Below are 20,877 nucleotides of genomic sequence, written 5' to 3'. Positions count from 1 at the left end.
TTAGCAACGAATGTCTTGCCTTCGGATCTGTGATAGAAGGTTACCCAACAGTTTCCTTTGGGTATCCTATGAAGACACATTTCTCCGATTTGGGTTCGAGCTTATCACGTTGAAGCTTTTTCACATAAGCATCGCAGCAACAAACTTTAAGAAACGACAACTTTGGTTTCTTGCCAAACCACAATTCATAAGGTGTCGTCTCAACGGATTTCGATGGTGCCCTATTTAACGTGAATGCTGCCATCTCTAAAGCATAACCCCAAAACGATAGCGGTAAATCAGTAAGAGACATCATAGATCGCACCATATCTAGTAAAGTACGATTACGACGTTCGGACACACCATTACGCTGTGGTGTTCCGGGTGGCGTGAGTTGCGAAACTATTCCGCATTGTTTCAAAAGTAGACCAAACTCGTAACTCAAATATTCTCCTCCACGATCAGATCGTAGAAACTTTATTTTCTTGTTACGATGATTTTCCACTTCACTCTGAAATTCTTTGAACTTTTCAAATGTTTCAGACTTATGTTTCATTAAGTAGATACACCCATATCTGCTCAAATCATCTGTGAAGGTGAGAAAATAACGATACCCGCCGCGAGCCTTAATATTCATCGGACCACATACATCAGTATGTATGATCTCCAACAAATCTGTTGCTCGCTCCATTGTTCCGGAGAATGGCGTTTTAGTCATCTTGCCCATAAGGCATGGTTCGCAAGTACCAAGTGATTCATAATCAAGTGATTCCAAAAGTCCATCAGTATGGAGTTTCTTCATGCGCTTTACACCAATATGACCCAAACGGCAGTGCCACAAATAAGTTGAACTATCATTATCAACTCTGCCTCTTTTGGCTTCAACATTATGAATATGTGTATCACTACTATCGAGATTTAACAAAAATAGACCACTCTTCAAGGGTGCATGACCATAAAAGATATTACTCATATAAATAGAACAACCATTATTGTCAGATTTAAATGAATTGCCGTCTCGCATCAAACAAGATCCAGATATAATGTTCATGCTCAATGCTGGCACCAAATAACAATTATTTAGGTCTAAAACTAATCCCGAAGGTTGATGTAGAGGTAGCGTGCCGACGGTGATCACATCGACTTTGGAACCATTTCCCACGCGCATCGTCACCTCGTCCTTAGCCAGTCTTCGCTTAATTCGTAGTCCCTGTTTCGAGTTGCAAATATTAGCAACAGAACCAGTATCAAATACCCAGGTGCTACTGCGAGCTCTAGTAAGGTACACATCAATAAGATGTATATCACATATACCTTTGTTAACCTTGCCATCCTTCTTATCCGCCAAATACTTGGGGTAGTTCCGCTTCCAGTAACCAGTCTGCTTGCAGTAGAAGCACTCAGTCTCAGGCTTAGGTCCAGACTTGGGTTTCTTCTCTTGAGCAGCAACTTGTTTGCCGTTCTTCTTGAAGTTCCCCTTCTTCTTCCCTTTACCCTTTTTCTTGAAACTGGTGGTCTTGTTGACCATCAACACTTGATGCTCCTTCTTGATTTCTACCTCCGCAGCCTTTAGCATTGCGAAGAGCTCGGGAATTGTCTTATGCATCCCTTGCATATTATAGTTCATCACGAAGTTCTTGTAGCTTGGTGGCAGTGCTTGAAGAATTCTGTCAATGACACTATCATCCGGAAGATTTAACTCCTAGTTGAATCAAGTGATTGTTATACCCAGACATTTTGAGTATATGTTCACTAACAGAACTATTCTCCTCCATCTTGCATCTGTAGAACTTATTGGAGACTTCATATCTCTCAATCCGGGCATTCGCTTGAAATATTAACTTCAACTCCTGGAACATCTCATATGCTCCATGACGTTCAAAACGTCGTTGAAGTCCCGGTTCTAAGTCGTAAAGCATGGCACACTGAACTATCGAGTTGTCATCAGCTTTGCTCTGCCAGACGTTCCTAACGTCGTCAGTTGCATCTGCAGCAGGCCTGGCACCCAGCGGTGCTTCCAGGACGTAATTCTTCTGTGCAGCAATGAGGATAATCCTCAAGTTACGGATCCAGTCCGTGTAATTGCTACCATCATCTTTCAACTTTGCTTTCTCAAGGAACACATTAAAATTTAACGAAACAATAGCACGGGCCATCTATCTACAACCACATAGACAAGCAAAATACTGTCAGGTACTAAGTTTATGATAAATTTAAGTTCAATTAATTATATTACTTAAGAACTCCCACTTAGATAGATATCCCTCTAATCATCTAAGTGATCACGTGATCCAAATCAACTAAACCATGTCCGATCATCACGTGAGATGGAGTAGTTTTCAATGGTGAACATCACTATGTTGATCATATCTTCTATATGATTCACGCTCGACCTTCCGGTCACAGTGTTCCGAGGCCATATCTGCATATGCTAGGCTCGTCAAGTTTAACCCGAGTATTTTGCGAGTGCAAAACTGGCTTGCACCCGTTGTAGATGAACGTAGAGCTTATCACACCCGATCATCACGTGGTGTCTCCGCACGACGAACTTTGGCAACGGTGCATACTCAAGGAGAACAGTTTTATCTTGAAATTTAGTGAGAGATCATCTTATAATGCTACCGTCAACCAAAGCAAAATAAGATGCATAAAGGATAAACATCACATGCAATCAATATAAGTGATATGATATGGCCATTATCATCTTATGCTTGTGATCTCCATCTCCGAAGCACCGTCATGATCACCATCGTCACCGGTGCGACACCTTGATCTCCATCGTAGCATCGTTGTCGTCTCACCAACTTTTGCTTCCACGACTATCGCTACCGCTTAGTGATAAAGTAAAGCATTACAGGGCGATTGCATTGCATACAATAAAGCGACAACCATATGGCTCCTGCCAGTTGCCGATAACTCGGTTGCAAAACATGATCATCTCATACAATAAAATATAGCATCATGTCTTGACCATATCACATCACAACATGCCCTGCAAAAACAAGTTAGACGTCCTCTACTTTGTTGTTGCAAGTTTTACGTGGCTGCTACGGGCTGAGCAAGAACCGTTCTTACCTACGCATCAAAACCACAACGATAGTTCGTCAGTTAGTGTTGTTTTAACCTTCTCAAGGACCGGGCGTAGCCACACTCGGTTCAACTAAAGTTGGAGAAACTGACACCCGCCAGCCACCTATGTGCAAAGCACGTCGGTAGAACCAGTCTCGTGTAAGCGTACGTGTAATGTCGGTCCAGGCCGCTTCATCCAACAATACCGCCGAACCAAAGTATGACATGCTGGTAAGCAGTATGACTTGTATCGCCCACAACTCACTTGTGTTCTACTCATGCATATAACATCTACGCATAAAACCAGGCTCTGATACCACTGTTGGGGAACGTAGTAATTTCAAAAAAATTCCTACGCACACGCAGTATCATGGTGATGCATAGCAACGAGAGGGGAGAGTGTATCCACGTACCCTCGTAGACTGAAAGCGGAAGCGTTAGCACAACGCAGTTGATGTAGTCGTACGTCTTCACGATCCGACCGATCCAAGTACCGAACGTACGGCACCTCCGAGTTCAGCACACGTTCAGCTCGATGACGTCCCACGAACTCTGATCCAGCAGAGCTTCGAGGGAGAGTTCCGTCAGCACGACGGCATGGTGACGGTGATGATGTTGCTACCGACGCAGGGCTTCGCCTAAGCACCGCTATGATATGATCGAGGTGGATTATGGTGGAGGGGGGCACCGCACACGGCTGGAATAGATCAACAGATCAACTTGTGTGTCTAGACGTGCCCCCCTGCCCCAGTATATAAAGGAGCAAGGGGGGAGAGGCGGCCGGCCAAGGAGGGCGCGCCAGGGGGGGAGTCCTACTCCCACCAGGAGTAGGACTCCTCCTTTCCTAGTAGGAGTAGGAGAAGGGGGAAGGAGGAGGTGGAGAGAAGGAAGGAGAGGGGGGGCCGCCGCCCCCTTCCCTTGTCCTATTCGGACTGGGGCAAGGGCGGCCGCGCGCCACCTCCTGGCTGCCCTCTCTCTTCTCCACTAAGGCCCAATAGGCCCATTACATCCGGGGGGGCGGGGGTTCCGGTAACCTCCTGGTACTCCGGTAAAATCCCGATTTCACCCGGAACACTTCCGACGTCCAAATATAGGCTTCCAATATATCAATCTTTATGTCTCGACCATTTCGAGACTCCTCGTCATGTCCGTGATCATATCCGGGACTCTGAACTACCTTCGATACATCAAAACACAAAACTCATAATACCGACTCGACAAGTACCTTCGGAGACACCTGTAGAGAACCTTTATAATCACCCAGTTACGTTGTGATGTTTGGTAGCACACAAAGTGTTCCTCCGATAAACGGGAGTTGCATAATCTCATAGTCATAGGAACATGTATAAGTCATGACGAAAGCAATAGCAACATACTAAACGATCAAGTGTTAAGCTAACGGAATGGGTCAAGTCAATCACATCATTCTCCTAATGATGTGATCCCGTTAATCAAATGACAACTCATGTCCATGGCTAGGAAACTCAACCATCTTTGATTAACGAGCTAGTCAAGTAGAGGCATACTAGTGACACTATGTTTGTCTATGTATTCACACATGTATTATGTTTCCGGTTAATACAATTCTAGCATGAATAATAAACATTTATCATGATATGAGGAAATAAATAATAACTTTATTATTACCTCTAGGGCATATTTCCTTCAGCACCGTCATGGCTCACATAGGCACAACCCACGTGCTACCTATGTTAAAACCGTTGAGGAGAAGTGGCAGATGTGACGCGCTAGCTGGGCGGACGTGGCGGCAGTGGGAAACACCTATAGTACTAAAAGAAGATCAGCGTTGTTTAAGGTAGTAACTGCCACGGTCGAAAATAGGAGGTTTTGGTAATTATAACCCGACCACTTGTACACAATCAGACAAAATCTAGAAGGACCATCTAGCCAAACCATAAAAAGTATATATTCATGTTATCACCTGAAACCAAAGTTCCATGGAAGCATTCAGGTCAATGATAAACCATGCCATCTTGGTTCATGCCTTGTAGGTATACGGAAAGGACCAAACAAGGATATCTCACAATTTAGCCCTCCCTCAGTGTGAGCCTCTCCTGCATATGCAGTTTTGAAATAAAGAAACTTAGACAAATGCACCTTTAAATATCGAGTTGTGCATAATTCTTATTGAAACAAAAGAAATATACTTCGCGAGAAGTAAAATTAATTAATTACATTCTGAAAGATGTTGCTCCAACATCCATTACTGAATCCTACATTGCTTAAGCTAAAATACACACAGAATTCTAGTTCATTGCCTAGATCGAGAACTCCAGCACATAAGAGTAAGAGGGATTGCCCAACTTAAATGATCAAATCATAATGACCCCTGAGCAGACTAATGTATAGAATTTCCATGAGGTGCATAAAGATAATATGGATAACAATCCCATGTTTCAGCAGGTAGCAACCCTACAAGAGTATGACTATATGTATGCCTTTCATAAGCTATACATACACACATAAGCACTGCCGGTATCTGAACTCCTATGAAAATAAATTATAATGAGCTCCTAGTTCAAAAACATTTCTCCGAGTATCTTAGCACTATCCAAATAACCAGAAATATGCACACTGTCTTGACTGATTTACATGGGCACTAATCATATGTATCAAGACTAAGAGATGGAACACAGCTTAGAAAAACTCATCGCATATAGTAGTCGTTGTAGGCACATTGCTTAACATGATCAGTGGGATCAGAAAATGAAACAAATGTATTTATCATTTGCCTTTATTCATGCGTATTTAGGCATCCTCTTTCAGCGCCTCCAAATATAAGGCCATCTGGGTTCACCTGAGAATTTATTCCGACGCCATTAGAAGAGGATCTGCTGCCACCTGGAACATACATTCAACAAAGGAATCACTGTAAAAAAAGTGTTGCAGTGCTTTGGACAACCCGCATCATTTTGACTGGTACAAAGACAACATCAGCGCACATACTACAATTTTCTTAACTACACAAAGCCTAACTAAGAATGCAATAACCAGTCCTAGGCTAGTGCCTTTTCCTATACATCTTAAAAACTACAGCCGCATCTCCTATAATTCATGGGATGATGAAAACCTGCTACTTGGCCATTGTTTACACATTCTTAAATCTGAGACATATTTTTAAGGCTGCAAGATCTCCAAGTCACAACAGAAAAACAAATATATGTGCACAGTGGCCAACAAACATCGGTGCATTTCCTGTATGTTCCCCTTCATTCTAATTGTAAATGGTCAAATCCGGCATCATACTTCAGAACAATTGAAAGCTAGCCAGCTATTGCTTTCGAGGTTAATAAAGTAGCTTAAAAATCACATCTAGAACTTATGGTGTAATTAAATGCGGCTATCAATCTTCACACATGGATGATGGTGGCTAACTGTGCAGTATGGAGTATGGAAAAAAATTAACCAGCACACCCTGAGTACAAAGAAAAAGGAACCAGCGAAGCTAAAGTAACAAGGGGCGAGGGCGAGGCATGCGAACCTGTTCGGAAGTGTGGCGTGGGGGTGGGGACGAGGGCGACTATGACATCGGAAGAGGTGGTCGCGTCCGGTCGCCGGCAACCTTGGGGGCCCCCACAGATGCTTTGGCCAGCAGTGTAAAAAGTGCGGCCTACCGCACCCCCTGCCCCGTCTTAGCTAATTCATAAATAGACAATATATATCATAGATGAAAATGTAGAGACATGGCGGACTGGTAAAAGAAGTTTAACCCAACATTTAGTATTACTCAAAGAGTAGAAGATATTTTCTACTTCACTATTATAAGATACCTCAATGTTCTTTTCTAATCAACCATGTGATCTATCTGGCCTGTGACTATATGGCTAAGCAATGATCAAATTAATCAAACAACCGCAACCATGACGTATTTGTCTTGTGACTATAAGGCTAAGCAAGAAACAAATTAATCTAGCACCTGAAAACAACACTTTGATCCAAAGAACTGGAACCCCACAGCAGGCATAGATCCCACATCTTCTACTTAACCAACAATGCGACTTTGCTGATCCCCAAGGTAAACTATAATGCACCAGTATAAACCAAAGGGCACATAGTTTATTGCATCCAAACCTAACCCTAACCCAAGGAAGAAACTGGATCAAACCAAACTAAAGCCCACATAATTCACTGTACACACCTTCTTGGCAGCACATCCACAATCCCAAACACTAATCCCAATACACATCATAAGAGTGCCTCCTAATTACTAAACGACTTCAAGAACCTAAGCAGGACCAAGTCCCTTGTGAACAACAAAAGCACATTTTATGCAAACCACCTAAAGCTAACAAGGCAACAACAAAAGTCCATTTTTTGGAACCTAGTCAAGCGGCAGATCCAAAATATCCCAATATTTGGAACCTAGCTAAACCCTTCTCTCTCCCATCGATTCCAAAGAAGGAAGCACAAAAGGCCTCAGAAAAGTGGCCATCTTTGGAATATAGTCCGAATCCAACAACATTTCCAGACTGAGAAGACAAAACCTACAAGCCCAAGCCTACAGACAAACAAGAAAAGAGAAAGGAGGGAGAGAAGGGGTCGACCTGCAGTTCCCTCGACAGAGACAAACCCTAGCCTCTCACAAATTCTGCTGCTTCTTGCCCACCGCCGCCTCGGGCGCCAACTTCTTCTTCCCGGATGTGGTGCCCTTGCGTGGGCACTTGGTGACCGTGGCCTCCTGGTCGGCCTCGGGCGCGGCCTTGGCGGAGGTCGTGCGCTTGACAGGAGAGGAGGGGACAAGGAGATCGAGCCAGCGGCATCGCGACGCGGCGTGGCACCGGCAGGAGGGATGGCACTGCGATGAGGAGGGATCTGCCGCCGCCGCCGCACGGGGGCACGGCTCTGCGCCAAGGTCCAGGCCTCCTCATCGAGTGGCCACGGTCCCTGGTGGCGCGGTCATCGGCCACGGCGAGCGGGACGGGCGGGGGGGGGGGGGGGGGGAGGCGGCGGGGCGGGCCGACGGGGCCGCGGTCATCGGCCACGGCTACGGCGAGCGGGACGGGCGGGGTGGGGCGGGCGAGACGGGGCGAGCGGCTGGGAAGGGGAGAGAAGAGGCGGCTAGGGTTCTACGGGAGGAGCTGCCGATATTTTATACCCAACAGTGAAATGACTAAAATGCCCTGGGGAGCTGGAATTACGCGCGGTGGCATGAGATCTTTTACAGCGGGAGGTAACTATTCATTTCTACAGTTACCCCTCTCCGATCCGACGGCCCAGCTCCTCCCACCTCTGGATCCAACGGCCGAAAATACATCAAGCGGCCAGATCCAACGGCCAGGAATCCAAATTGCTGAGGAGGCTCGGTGAGACTTTCGTCTCTTATTTCTGTATTTTCATGAAACTTGGTGGAGGTGCCTTCGGTCTCGCCCTTGCTCTACCTGCTACCACATTGGTTGGGGTGCTCCTCGGCTGATCCATATTCAGTTCATCAATAAATCTGCAGATAAATAGATGTGTGGCCGATGTATTGCTTAAAATAAGCACATAGGACTAGTACCGAGGCAGCCTCAAAGAGGCTCCGGTTTCGGCCGTCAAAACAGAGCCCCTTCGAGCCGGAATGTCTCAGTTTTTTCATATTTTTTTTGAGGAATACTACATTTTCTAGAATGAGAAATGCTCCCTCTGTAAAATATATAAGAGCGTTTTTATTGATCTAAACACTTTTATATTTCTTTACGAAGGGAGTACTACTCATTAAAATATAAGATTTTTCTAAGACTAAACTAGTCTAAAAAGCTTCTTACATTTTGATACGAAGGAAGTGATTACATATACTAAGATCACGGAACCTGGTATTTCTCAAAAAGAAAAGCACATAGGCTTAGTACGGAGCCAGCCGCAGGTTCTGGTTTCGGCCGTCAAAACAGAGGCCCTTCAACCTGGAATGTCTGGGGCGATCCCATGACTCGAGCGAGGTTGACAGTTCACTCCCACCCCTATCATCGTACGGATCTTGGTGACCCAAGCAACGTTGACAGTTCATTCCCACCTTATCATTGAACCAATCTTGTCAACGCAATCCTACTTCACGAGAATATGCAGTACTACGTCCAGAGTACGTGTGCATGCAAAGCTGTTCCGTACCAAGTTCTGTGTGGCAGAGTCAAGTCCGGTGTAGGAGTATGTGCGTACCACTACTACGGAGTAGTTTTGCCCCGCGCCGCAGTACAGAAAACAGCAGCCCAGCGCTGCGCCAGCTCCCACACGGACGAAAGCTTTTCCTTCGACGCCGCAAGTTGCGGCAAACCACGGCGCTCTGGCGGGCGGGCACGGTCATATAAGCTCACGTCCTTGTCCCCTCGATTCCACCCACCAGCGCGCCAAGAAAACCAACGTGCAACCGCTGCTGATACTCGTGGCATGATGCACTTCGCTCTCAGAGGCACCGCGGCCGCGGGGAGGAGGAAGGCCGCGCACGCCCGGTCGGCGAGCCATCCGTGCCACTGCCAGTGCCACCCCGTCCACACGCGCCTCGACGCCGGCGTCCGCGCGCTCAGGGCGTGGTCGGCCTCCGCCACGGACGGGACTTCGGGGCTCGCGCACGTGGAGGCCGTCCTGGCCGTGCTCGGCGAGTTCCTCGCGCTGCCGCAGGCCGCGGCGGCCCTCCGCCACGACGCGTCCGCCTGCGATCGGTTCCTCACGCTCGCCGACGCGTACGGCTCGTTCGAGCAGGCGCTGCTCGCGCTCAAGCAGAGCGTCGCGCAGTTGCGGGCGGGCGTCCGGCTCGGGGACGGCGTGATGGTCGCCGCGTCGCTCCGGGCACGCAGGCGCGCAGAGAAGGAGCTGTTCGGCCTCGCCGCGGCGATGCGGCACGCCTCGAGGCACACCATGCTGGCGCCGGTGCATGCCGCGGACGGTGAGGTCACCGGCGTGGTGGCGGAGGCGGCGGCGGCCACGGCGTCGGCGTCGGAGGCCATCTTCCTGTGGTGTGCGACAATGTCCCCGGACGTATCGGCAGTGGTCGAGACGGTGCGCTCGAACGCGTGGCTGGCGAGGCTGCTGGTCGTGCATGTGGCCAAGAAGGCGGTGTCACTGCCAGAGACGGCGGCAGCATTGGAGAGGCTTGAGGAACGCATTGGCGAGCTCGAGAGTGGGAGCGAGAAGGTGTTTAGTAGTCTGCTTCAGACTAGAGTTTCACTCCTGAACATCCATAATACCTTGTAGCCAAAGACTAGAGTGAATCTGTACGTAGAGTTGCACAGTGTTACATGTTGTTTCATTCTCATGAACTTACGCTTGCTGCACAATTATTTCCCTTCAACTTCATTTACTCGATGAGATCTGCTCTAAAAAGAACAAGCAAATTCCACGATGGCTCAGAAAGAACGTATGATAGGGACACTACTTTTATTCCCAAATGATAGCGCCACATGTGTGGCACGAAGCAATTTCGCCCACACGTTTTTTGATGACAACTTTAGTTACAAGAGAATGGCAACTTTATTGGGTAATCATCTCAAATTTTCTTTAAGCTAACTCACTCTTGAGTTTTCCATTATTAACATATAGGGTGTGTCTAGGGCTCAGTCGACTGAGACTTAACCAAGTCTCAATCAAGTGATATAGTATATAAGAAGAAGAAAGAAAAAACTGAAAAGAAAATTTTGTGCGAATCTCCATGCAAGATCAAAAGAATATAGCATCGACAGAGACATAACGAAGTCACAGTCGACTGAGGCTTAGCAAAACTATAACATATAACCAATTCATTTAAACCTCGCTCTACACACAGCCTACATTTTTTCTCATTCTATCCAAAAATGGATCGGGTTCTACTATGAGAGATAACGGAAAAACAAAACAAAGAACATTATACTGCTTATCTTTGAGGCATTCAAAAGGAAGAAGTGCAAGGTGAAGCAAGCAATGCATGATGGTGCTTGGATTATGAAAATTGATAGAGCAATGGCATATCTTTGGCACACATATGCATGCAGCTTTGGTCGCAACTCAGCCATGTGCACCTAAATGATGATGTGGATGACCGCCATCTATTACAAGCTATTGGTTGTTTGCCGGCGTGTTTTTGTGTCCGTGCATTGATGTTGGATGTGTGCATATTAGCTATGCAGAGGCCGGGTGTGCTCATTTTTTTGTATCCTCTTGATGCTCCATTTTGAATCAATAAAGTCACTCTTTATCGAAAAATTACAAGCTGTCAGCAAATGGCGAATATTGCAACTATCAACAATGACTAGACATCCACAAGTACTTAGCAAAAAGGAGATTAAAAGTAAGCGATGGAAAAGTAACAATCTTGCAAGCAAGTAAGGAGAGGGTTTAGAGACTGCAAACACTCGTGATGTTAGAATTTTTCCCATGGTTCGGTTGGTTGGTGCTATCCCGCATCCATGTTGATGGAGACTTCGAACCAAGAGGGTCTATGATTCAAGAATCTTGCTTCTATAGCCCACCACCCATTCCATCATGGCTTACTCTTAGAAGCCCCATCAGGCTCGTACAAGCTATTGCGTCCTTTACACATAGAACTTTATAGGTTCACAAGTGGCTCCTAATTGTGTATGATGTGCTCATCATCCCAAAGTGATAAGCAAAGCAAATTCACTCACTAAGAACTCCTTGAAAGATTTCCAATCAGAACTCCTATCGAGAATCAAAAGAAACACTCTCGCACAAGAATAAGAATGTGGTAAAAGAGACGATCTTGAGGTGTAGGAATTCAATAAAAGGAAGTTCTTGGCCGTCAAAGAATGAAGAAGTGAATCGCGGAATCATCCAACGATTCTTTCTTCTTCTCTTGCCTTGGATCTCTCTTTCTATATGTGGTTGATGGATTGAAAGGAGTGGAATGTCATATGGGTGGAGTAGAGTAGTTGACATGGAGTGGAATAAAACGGTTATGATGAATGAAGTGATTGCCAACACGAGGGGTATGGTAGAGAATATATAGAGAGGGGGGGGGGCAAAAATCTAACCATTAGAAAGAAATAACATAGTAAACTAGCAGAACCACCGAACCATATAAAAAAATTGAACGGCGGGACAGTGGTCGGAAACCTGCAGAAATAAATTACTCGAACGTACCGATGCTATGACCGGTGGTTCCAAAAACAGAAAAGGTAGAAACTTTTCTGCAGGGATAGAACGGCTAGGAAGTACCAGGAAAACCTATTGCTCGATAGTACCACACAAAACACAACCACTGCAAGATTGAGTAATCTGCAGAACAAAGCTAATCATAGCTAGCAACTTCCGTACAAAAACAAGCAGAGGTACCAAACTTATATTGTGACCAGTAAAGAATCAAACCGAGTATAAGTGCCTATGAAGTGTGATACTCAGAAGTGCGCGTAGAAGACATGAGATATGTCAAAGTGAAATACCAGGGTCGGCAGTTCCGGAACAAAAACAACGAAACAGTTGAGTTTGGATTTGACCTCTAAGCACGAATAACCCTTATTGTCTCAGTAGTACTGGAAGACAACCTTCGGAAGTACCGATGATTTGAGTAACTCATACAAGGATTGGCTAGGGGTGGACTATGGATAACTTTGGCTTATCATATATTCGTGGAATTCAAACCAAAGAATTTTCTTGTGCCCCTCTTTGTAGTGTGGTTGTCTTATACTCAATGCGAATGTTGGATTTACTAAAATACCTGGAAATTACAAACTATGAGCTTATGAGGACAACAAACTAGAAAAAGTTGTTTGTAGGTCTCATCAATAATCTTCCACTGATAGCCATGGACCTGAATATGCAAAATAGTACATATTCCTGAAATAAATCATTAAAATACAATAATACAAATATTTTATTAACATAATACAAATATGAAAGATTAAGGAATGACTAGGCTTAGAGGCTTACTAATTAGATCATGTGGAACCCGACAAACACATAGATCTTTCATAACAACTCTATGCCGCTGCCCTTCACTTTGGCCGACATCAAGTGCGAGGGCAAGCTTTAGGAAACTGTGGGTGCTAAGAAACAATGTAAATTGATCCTATACAAATACATATTGGTCATACATTCTAACAAACATTATGGTAATTTTGAGAAAGCATTGGCCTTTGTATCTTTGCCCTATTCTTTTTATAAATATTTGTCTTTCGTGTTCTTAATTATTGGATGATGCAAATCTTTTGCATCCATTTTATAATATCAAAACATTGAACCAACAAGATATCAAAAGAAATATTTCATGAAATACACTTAAAATGCCAATGGACAGGCCTGGTTAGATTCCGTTAAAGTTTTAAAAAATGTGATATGTCTTCATTTTTAGTATCATGAAATTCCATTGCCACCAGAATACTCATTGGCAAATAATAAAGAGGAAAAACTGTAATATAAAAGAAAATAAAAGAAACGGTCTCAACCCAAGCGGATATACGCTTTAAAATAAATACCGAGCATAGTTCATTTTTCTTAAAAAAAAACTTACGGTTGCATTATTGGTGTGTTGGGATTGTGACTAGAGTATGCCCTACCAATTTTTCGCCATGACTAAAATATTGGCCTTTGTTTGGATGGATACCATTTTTTTAGCATGCCAATGCTCTAGTTCATTTTTCTAAGCAATATTGGCACATCCATTTGCAAGCAAGGCAACCAAAATTTTGGCAAGGCAATCTTTAGCGCAAACCAAGCATGTCCTATAACAAACGGGTGTGACTAGATCTCAGTCGACTGAAACTTAGTCAAGTCACAAAACATATAAAAAGAAAAAAGAAAACATAATCTCATAGATATAACATTGATTGAGACTTCGTGAAGTCTTAATCAATTAAGATTTAGCACACCCGATAACTAAATATTTTGAATACCCTAAGGCTAAACTGATGTCTATCTGCAATACAAAACAGGCAACAATGCTTCATCTACATGAAGGTAGGTAAACACTTACGTAATTTAACCGGGGTGGGGTCCTGCCTCCCTCTATCTCCAATCAATGGCCTCCACGTTGCTCTTTACGTTAAACACGTAACTCAATTACGTAGATGTAGCATTAGTGTAAAACAGGTCCCACAACATTAATTGTCCTTGTTGACATGATTAGTAGCGGTACAAATTCACTGCGCTGTACATCCTGCGCCCCTAGCCACGATCGACCCCGTCTCAGCATCTGAACCATGCATATACCCACTTTATTAATTATTTACAAAAAACCTTACAAAGAAATATAACAGTAAGTCTGAAGCCACCATCTAGACAACATTTGTGGCTACTCCTATCCCGTTGATGAAGGTATGCTGATAGTTCGGGCCTAATACCACAGACCTCGTAACCAAGCCTTACATCTAAGACCTGAGACCCCAACCAAGCCACTTGTCGGGTATGGGGCACACACTGGTCTGGCGTGCTCTCAAAGGCCGCCGCTGCCAACTGTCACCACTCCATCTTCAGAGTTGTACTGATGCATCATCCTTGCTCGGTCTAGCTGCCGTCGACGTCACCACGGCGCCCAACGTCACCACCTCCCTGCGCGCGAACTGCTGAGCACGTCACGGGCGCCGCCGGTACACCTCAGCACCATGCCGTCAAGTACCACCAGCCGACACAGCTTGATGTCTCTGGAAGATCTGTCGTGCGTAGCACCTGCCGACCAGGCATGACAAAGCGTAGCACCTGTCGGCCAGGTATGACTTGACATCTCCACCGAAGCTCCGTGCAAGACGAAGCCGCTCCACCTCCTACCTCTGACTTTCAGCGTTGCTCCACAAACGATGCTCCCAAGAGAGAAACGACACCGCAGTGCCGCCATCATCCGATCTGGAAAACCAGATCCTAGGGTTTCTCCCGAAGCAGCACGAGTGGGTCGAAGTAGTTACAGAACGATGCCTTCATGAAGGTAACGGCGCAGAACGCCACCATCGGCTCGATTTTCACCGGCAACTATGTCTCCCCGACTAGCAGCCGGACTAGATTACAGATCTGGAGATCCGGTCACCCAGCCTCAGGCCGACCACCTCCGACGTAGGAGATGACCAGCACATCCATAATCCTCGTGAAGCGATGTAGACCTGGAGTGCTACCGCAAGCCATCCCCGAAGCCGACGAGATGCAACAGATCGAGGACGAAACAGCAGCCGCTCGCCTGGACACGAAGGTCCCAGATCGAGCCCGGGATGCGCCCCGGCTACCGCTGCCGTCATCTCCTGCCAATCCCACCGGATGCAGCAGATCCCCCCCCCCCCCCCCGACGCACCCCGGCCGCCGCTGCTCGCCATCCTCGTCACAAGGAGGTCCAGGTCAGGCCGCCGCCGCCTCAGATCTCGGGACGCCAGAGGAGGTCCGCCACCGCTGCGCCATAGGGCCTTCGCCCGGTGACGTTGCCGACGGCGGCGAAGGGAGGGGAGGGGAGGTGCGCGGGGGACAAGGGGAGGTTGGGTGGTGGCCGCCCGGTGCGGCCCCGCGGGGTCGGGAGGGGAAGGAGCCCTCGTACGATCGACCTCCGCTCCATCTAGCAGCGGCAACAAGTGCGAGAGATTGAGGGACATATATCAAGTGCGAGAGATTAGAATATATCATCTGCACGTAGGACATATAGAGTAACGCAAAGGTAGACACACATTAGGCTTGTTAAGTATTAGAGCGTATAGTTGTATGCTGATCAATCATGGGTAGCACTTAATCAATCATGGGTACATGCACTATCCTAAAATGCATCAACGGCTGGCATCTTGGAAGCTGGTTCGGCTGCCGCTGTATCAAGCCAAACATCATCCGGACAGAGTGTGCTGGTTCCATCTATATGGCGTAGAGGGTGTAGACTTGTTAGATTAGTGCTGGATTACGCAAGTGGTTCGCTTAGCTTACGGAGTCTTGCTTTTGGTAGTTGAGCGTATTGTATTGTTCCCAACCTAAACTCGTTCCACAATCCTGGTTTTGGCCGCACTTATCGTGAAAACAGAGGCCCCAACAAAACCGGACGCACCTCTGACTTTGTGATCTTTCTGACCATTGGATGAAGAGTTGAAGGCCCAGACAAGCAGGATAACCTCTTTGTATGATCGGGGAAGGGTGTTAATCCAGTGATTCGATGCCATACGATTGACGGGACACGAATTTGTCTTCATACTCCCCAGTTCATACAAAGAGGTTATGAAATTTTGAACATATAAATAGTTCCCAATAAACGGGTCGGGAACATGATAATCATGTAATACATTCGTGTACTTCATCATCATGGTACCAAGTAGCTTGCTCATCGTATTCATCTCGTTAGTTAACGAGTTGCTGATAAGTGTTAAAAAAAACGAGTTGCTGATAAGAACCCATAATTTTTATAAGCTCTAACGCACGGATGCGAGTTGTTTTGGATTCAACGTATCCAAAAGTCCAACCAGCAGTTTTGCCGTCATGCCGGGATCCAGAAAACAGCAGCTCGTTTAGCGCCGCACCAACTCACAAGTGGCACAGATTTCTTTCGTATTTTCTTCGAGCGACCCACCAGCTCGGCCACGTACCATTTATAGGCTGCCCCGTTGCTACTGGAGCTCCACTCACAAACGCATCGAGAAACCGACGAGACAAGCAGCCGCAGCGTACCAGCAGAGCAGCACTCATCGCAGGATGCATCTAGCAATGAGACCAGCGGGGAAGACCACGGCTGCCACGGCGCACGCCCGATCGGCCAGCCTGCCACACGAACACCCGCACCCCATCATGGCGCACCTGGACGACAGCATCCGCACGCTCAGGTCATGGTCGGCCAGAGCAACCGGCGGTCAGTCCTCCGGCATTGCCCTCGTCGATGCCGTCCTGGCAGCGCTCGGTGAGCTCCTGGCGCTGCCGCAGGCTGTGGCAGCACTCCACACAGCCACCGCCGCCTGCGACCAAATCCTCGAAAGGATCCTTGTGCTCGCTGACGCCTACGGCACATTCCTGTCGGCGCTCGTCACGCTCAAGCAGAGCGTGGCGGAGCAGCAGGTCGGCACTAGGCGCGGGGACGGCATGATGGTCGCTGCATCGCTCCGTGTACACAGGCGGACAGAGAAGGAGCTGTGCCGCCTCGTCACCATGATGCGACATGCCGCCAGAGGCACGTTGAGGCCATTGGATACCACGAACAATGAGGTGATCGGCATTGTGGCAGATGTAGCCGTGGCCACTGTGGAAGCATCGGAGACCATCTTCATGGAGTGTGCAGCAATGTCACCGGACATGCAAGTGCCTTCAAACAAGTGGCTGGCCAGGCTGAGTGTCAGGCCGTCCGCCAAGAAGGCAGCACCAGAGACAGCGATGGTGGCGTTGGAGAGGCTAGAGAAGCTAGAGGAATCCATTGGTGGGCTGGAGACCGGAAGTGAGAAGGTTTTCAGAAGACTGCTGCAGTCTAGAGTTTCACTTCTGAACATCCTTACTCCCTTCTAACCCTGCAGCCGTGTTGCCCCCTGTATAGACAGTCAAGATTTAGAAGAGGAAACAGGAAATATGTAGTAGCAGTGATGAAAGTAGAAGAAACGTGATATAGGATAACAGTGGCGTACTGTATGTAGTTTCAGTTGGACAGACTTCTAGGTTTTTGCACAGAATCGCCACCCTCCATGTCAAATTAGCCTTGAGCCAACAAAAGATATGTTGTTACAAACTTGAGAATAGTGTTAGAGGCTGGTTGAATTCTTCCTGTCAGCTTAAATGCAGATATTACCAGGATAACCTGATCTCACACCCCGACATTAAAGCTCAGCAGTAATAGCCTGGCCAGAGTCCAAATTTATAAGTTGAGATAATGAACTGGTAGACTGACAACTGAATAACACAGCTAATTGTGCAAAACTACAACTTTTGTCTCTTCAAGAATAGCTGCATTTTGTCCGTAGCCCTCTCCAAAGCATCAGGAATACCATGATTTGCACCCCTGTTGAGCTCCTTCAGCTCAGAACTGTCAGTATCAGTAACACTGACGAACTCATTGGTTTCTGTAAACTGGCTTCAGTTCAGACCATCCCCAGAGAAACCAGGTAGTACCCCCTCTTTACGGAGGGAGTATTTGACAATTCATATAAGAGTCAAGGCCCTTCATATCTAAAGCTTTTCCTCGGAGTTACAGCATAAACCTGTTTGATGACAACTTGACATGTTAAATTAAATATAAACTTTGACATGAAGAAAAAATCATCAAGCTAGAAGGATAAGGGAAAGTACATGCAAGGACTTTTTCGTGTATTAAGCACTTGTCAGTAACAAGAAGGCGACCGGAACAGATTGAAGAGCATGAAAATCCGGGAGCTAACAACAATTAGATGCACCAGGCTTCCTTAGTACAATACTGAATATTCTACCGGAGCACTTGAGTGTATATCATACGTGCCAACTATGATATTCTACAATGGTCCATGGATAAGCCAGAATACAGAAGACGTCCAACTACATGCAGTATACAATTGCATAAGCACATACACCATATAATGCAAATCAGGTTCCATCTCAAATATTTACAGGTGCCTATCAACTTAATCAGGACTTACAAATTTCAAGATAAACTAGGAAAACATAAAGTGGATTTCAGAAAAGCCCAAATAAGCATCATACCAATAACAATTCAAAGCTTTCCTTATCTGCATCTACACAATTATCCTGCAGAAAGAATAATCTGGTGGATAAACTGAAAATTTACTGTAGTTGTTGGTCTAGGTTAGCATATTGCACAACTGAGGTCCTTCATTAGGCATGTCACAGTGACGAAACAACAATAAGCAATACCAAGGAACTGAAACAAAACTCATCACTTAAGATGTATTACCAATCAAGGTGCTACTGAGCTTCAGTCTTGAGTCTTGACCTATCAAACTTAATTGACACAACATGAGCTTTCAAAACTTTTTCAATCAGGATAAAGATACATTACCGATCAGCTAAGTGCTACTGAACTTCACTCTTGACCTACAGACATGCCTAGCTCAGGGAGACGTAATCTGAGTTTTGAGTATACTGGCTAGCATATAATGCCAATTGACTACCATCCCTGAAGAAACATCCATCGTCATCATCAATACGGATCTGCACCACTAACATATTTGCCATCCAAGTTGGGCTAACACCTGCTTAACAGGTTACGCTAAACCAGGATATCCATGAATTGCACAACCTCCTTGTTGTCCCGTCCTGCAGCTTCACAGATACATCACACTACTAGAGCTCCAGTTCCTGTAAATCGTCATCGCTCTCTTTGGCATCAGCATTGGCACTTGAAGACATATTGGCATTTGAATTGGCGTTCCCAAGGCCATGGCGACGCAAGAGCATGAGCTCAACAAGCTTTCTTCGCGCCTCTGAAACATCATTAGGCTCAACAAGCTTGCCACGATCATATGCTTCCCGCAGGAACACTGTATGCCGCTTTCCCTTCGCCGAGAGGTAAAATATCCCAGGGTGATCCAAGAATACGTCCCTGACATTCACGTCGATCCCAAACCACTTCCGGAACTGGCTGAACTTCTCCACCTCTACCATCTTCTCCACGGTCAAGCTCAGAAACTCGTGTGCTATTCCGGCTGCCCTCTTCTCCATCTTCCTCCTCGCCATCTTCGATACTCTCTTGCTCGCGCCAACCTTCTGATCCACTACCTCGTACGGCCCAACATATGGCAGCAGCTGCCACTCCTTCACCTTCTTCCGATACTCCTTGGCCAGCCTGAACCCCGGCGGGAACTGCAGCCGGAAAGCGTACTTCTCCGGCCGCTTCTTATCCACCGCCGGAGTGAACTCCTCCTTCGCCGGATCTGCGACGAGGTGTAGAACGTGGGTTCTAGGCTCGGCGGGGTTGGGGGCGAGGCGGAAGAGGTGGGGATGCTGCGCGACGACGGAGTCCTCGAAGTCGTCGGGTAGAGCGAGCTCGCGCCAGACGCGGAACACGGCACGGAGAGGAACGGAGCGGGATGTGGACATGGCGAGGAGGCGGTGGAGCGTCCGCGCGGCGGCGTCGGGAGAGGATGCGACGGCAAGGAGTGAGGCGGCAGGCGCGGTCAGCGATAGGGAGAGCGGGAGAGGGGGGCGGAGGTCGAAAACGCGCGGGAAGAGGCGGAGGAAGTGGAGCGGGCCGCGGCGGTGGAGGCGGAGAGGGAGGCGGCGGGCGAGGTCCGGGAGCGCGAGCGGCTCGGGCGATGCCCGGAGCGCATCGAGCAGCGGCGACGCCGCCACGAGCGGGAGGGTGGAGGCCACGAGCTTCTCGAACGTGTGGTCGAGGTGCCGCGCCGCCACGTGCTGCGCCGCGGTGGTCTTGCCGCGCGCGTGCAGCAGCGTCATCGGCGTCGGGGGCTCGGCGGCGGTGCGCTGTGCGGCGTGAAGCCGCTAAACGATGGGCCTGATGGGCTCCAAATGGATGCGGCTTCTTTCTCCAACCAAGGGCTTCGTCGCCAAACCCAACCGAAAAAAACAAATGCGGCGCCGAGATATCTTTCTGGAGACTAGTAATCGTGCACGTGCAAATGCACGTATTATTGATTGAAAAAAATCATCATTCGTCATATGAAAAATATATAACAATAAAATAAACAAAAATAATTATGTATTAACATAAGAGAGGCAATAAAGATGTTTAAAAATGTTGTAATATAAAAAAATGATACGACTAAAACTCCAGCGACCATATTTGTCATCAATTATTGTAGGTGGTTACCAATTTCAATTCCTTCAACCAAACATCCATCTCATTATATTCCTTATATCGAGTATAAATAAACATTACTAATTCAAAATTACATGGCAGGGAGAGAGAGCTCGCACGTCTACAAAGATTGCAGGCATTGGCAGCAGTATCGAAACTTGCCTCTTTAACACCGATGAAATAAAGTAGAGAAGGACTCTTGTGTGCCATGTGTGCACAATCACCATAGGGAA

At 46.8% G+C, this 20,877-nt stretch overlaps 3 protein-coding genes across 4 annotated transcripts; 2 read left to right on the top strand and 1 right to left on the bottom strand.

Moving 5' to 3' along the window:
- The first annotated feature begins 9,429 nt into the window (after nt 1-9,429).
- On the top strand, nt 9,430-10,233 carry LOC123168108 (uncharacterized). The gene has a single exon (XM_044585975.1). It carries the CDS (start codon nt 9,430-9,432, stop codon nt 10,231-10,233), a length of 804 nt encoding a protein of 267 aa, XP_044441910.1.
- A 6,378-nt stretch (nt 10,234-16,611) lies between these two features.
- On the top strand, nt 16,612-17,409 carry LOC123181306 (uncharacterized). Its single transcript, XM_044593565.1, has one exon. It carries the CDS (start codon nt 16,612-16,614, stop codon nt 17,407-17,409), a length of 798 nt encoding a protein of 265 aa, XP_044449500.1.
- Nucleotides 17,165-20,344, bottom strand: LOC123181305 (protein ROOT PRIMORDIUM DEFECTIVE 1). 2 transcript variants are annotated; one of them, XR_006491635.1, is made up of 3 exons: nt 18,887-20,344; nt 17,526-18,095; nt 17,165-17,429 (listed from the first exon to the last, which is right to left on the bottom strand). XR_006491635.1 is itself a non-coding variant. In XM_044593564.1 (1 exon), the coding sequence occupies exon 1, from the start codon at nt 20,281-20,283 to the stop codon at nt 19,171-19,173; it is 1,113 nt and encodes a 370-aa protein (XP_044449499.1). In that variant the 5' UTR covers nt 20,284-20,344; the 3' UTR covers nt 18,750-19,170. The 2 variants fall into 2 exon arrangements, 1 of the variants encoding a protein (XP_044449499.1); XM_044593564.1 differs by lacking the exons at nt 17,165-17,429; nt 17,526-18,095 and having other exon boundaries at nt 18,750-20,344.
- Between the last annotated feature and the right edge of the window lie 533 nt (nt 20,345-20,877).

Source organism: Triticum aestivum, chromosome 1D (genome assembly GCF_018294505.1).
Source record: "Triticum aestivum cultivar Chinese Spring chromosome 1D, IWGSC CS RefSeq v2.1, whole genome shotgun sequence".
Lineage (NCBI taxonomy): Eukaryota > Viridiplantae > Streptophyta > Magnoliopsida > Poales > Poaceae > Triticum > Triticum aestivum.
Note: the sequence above shows the minus strand (reverse complement) of the source record. Positions and strands in the feature narration are given on the sequence as shown.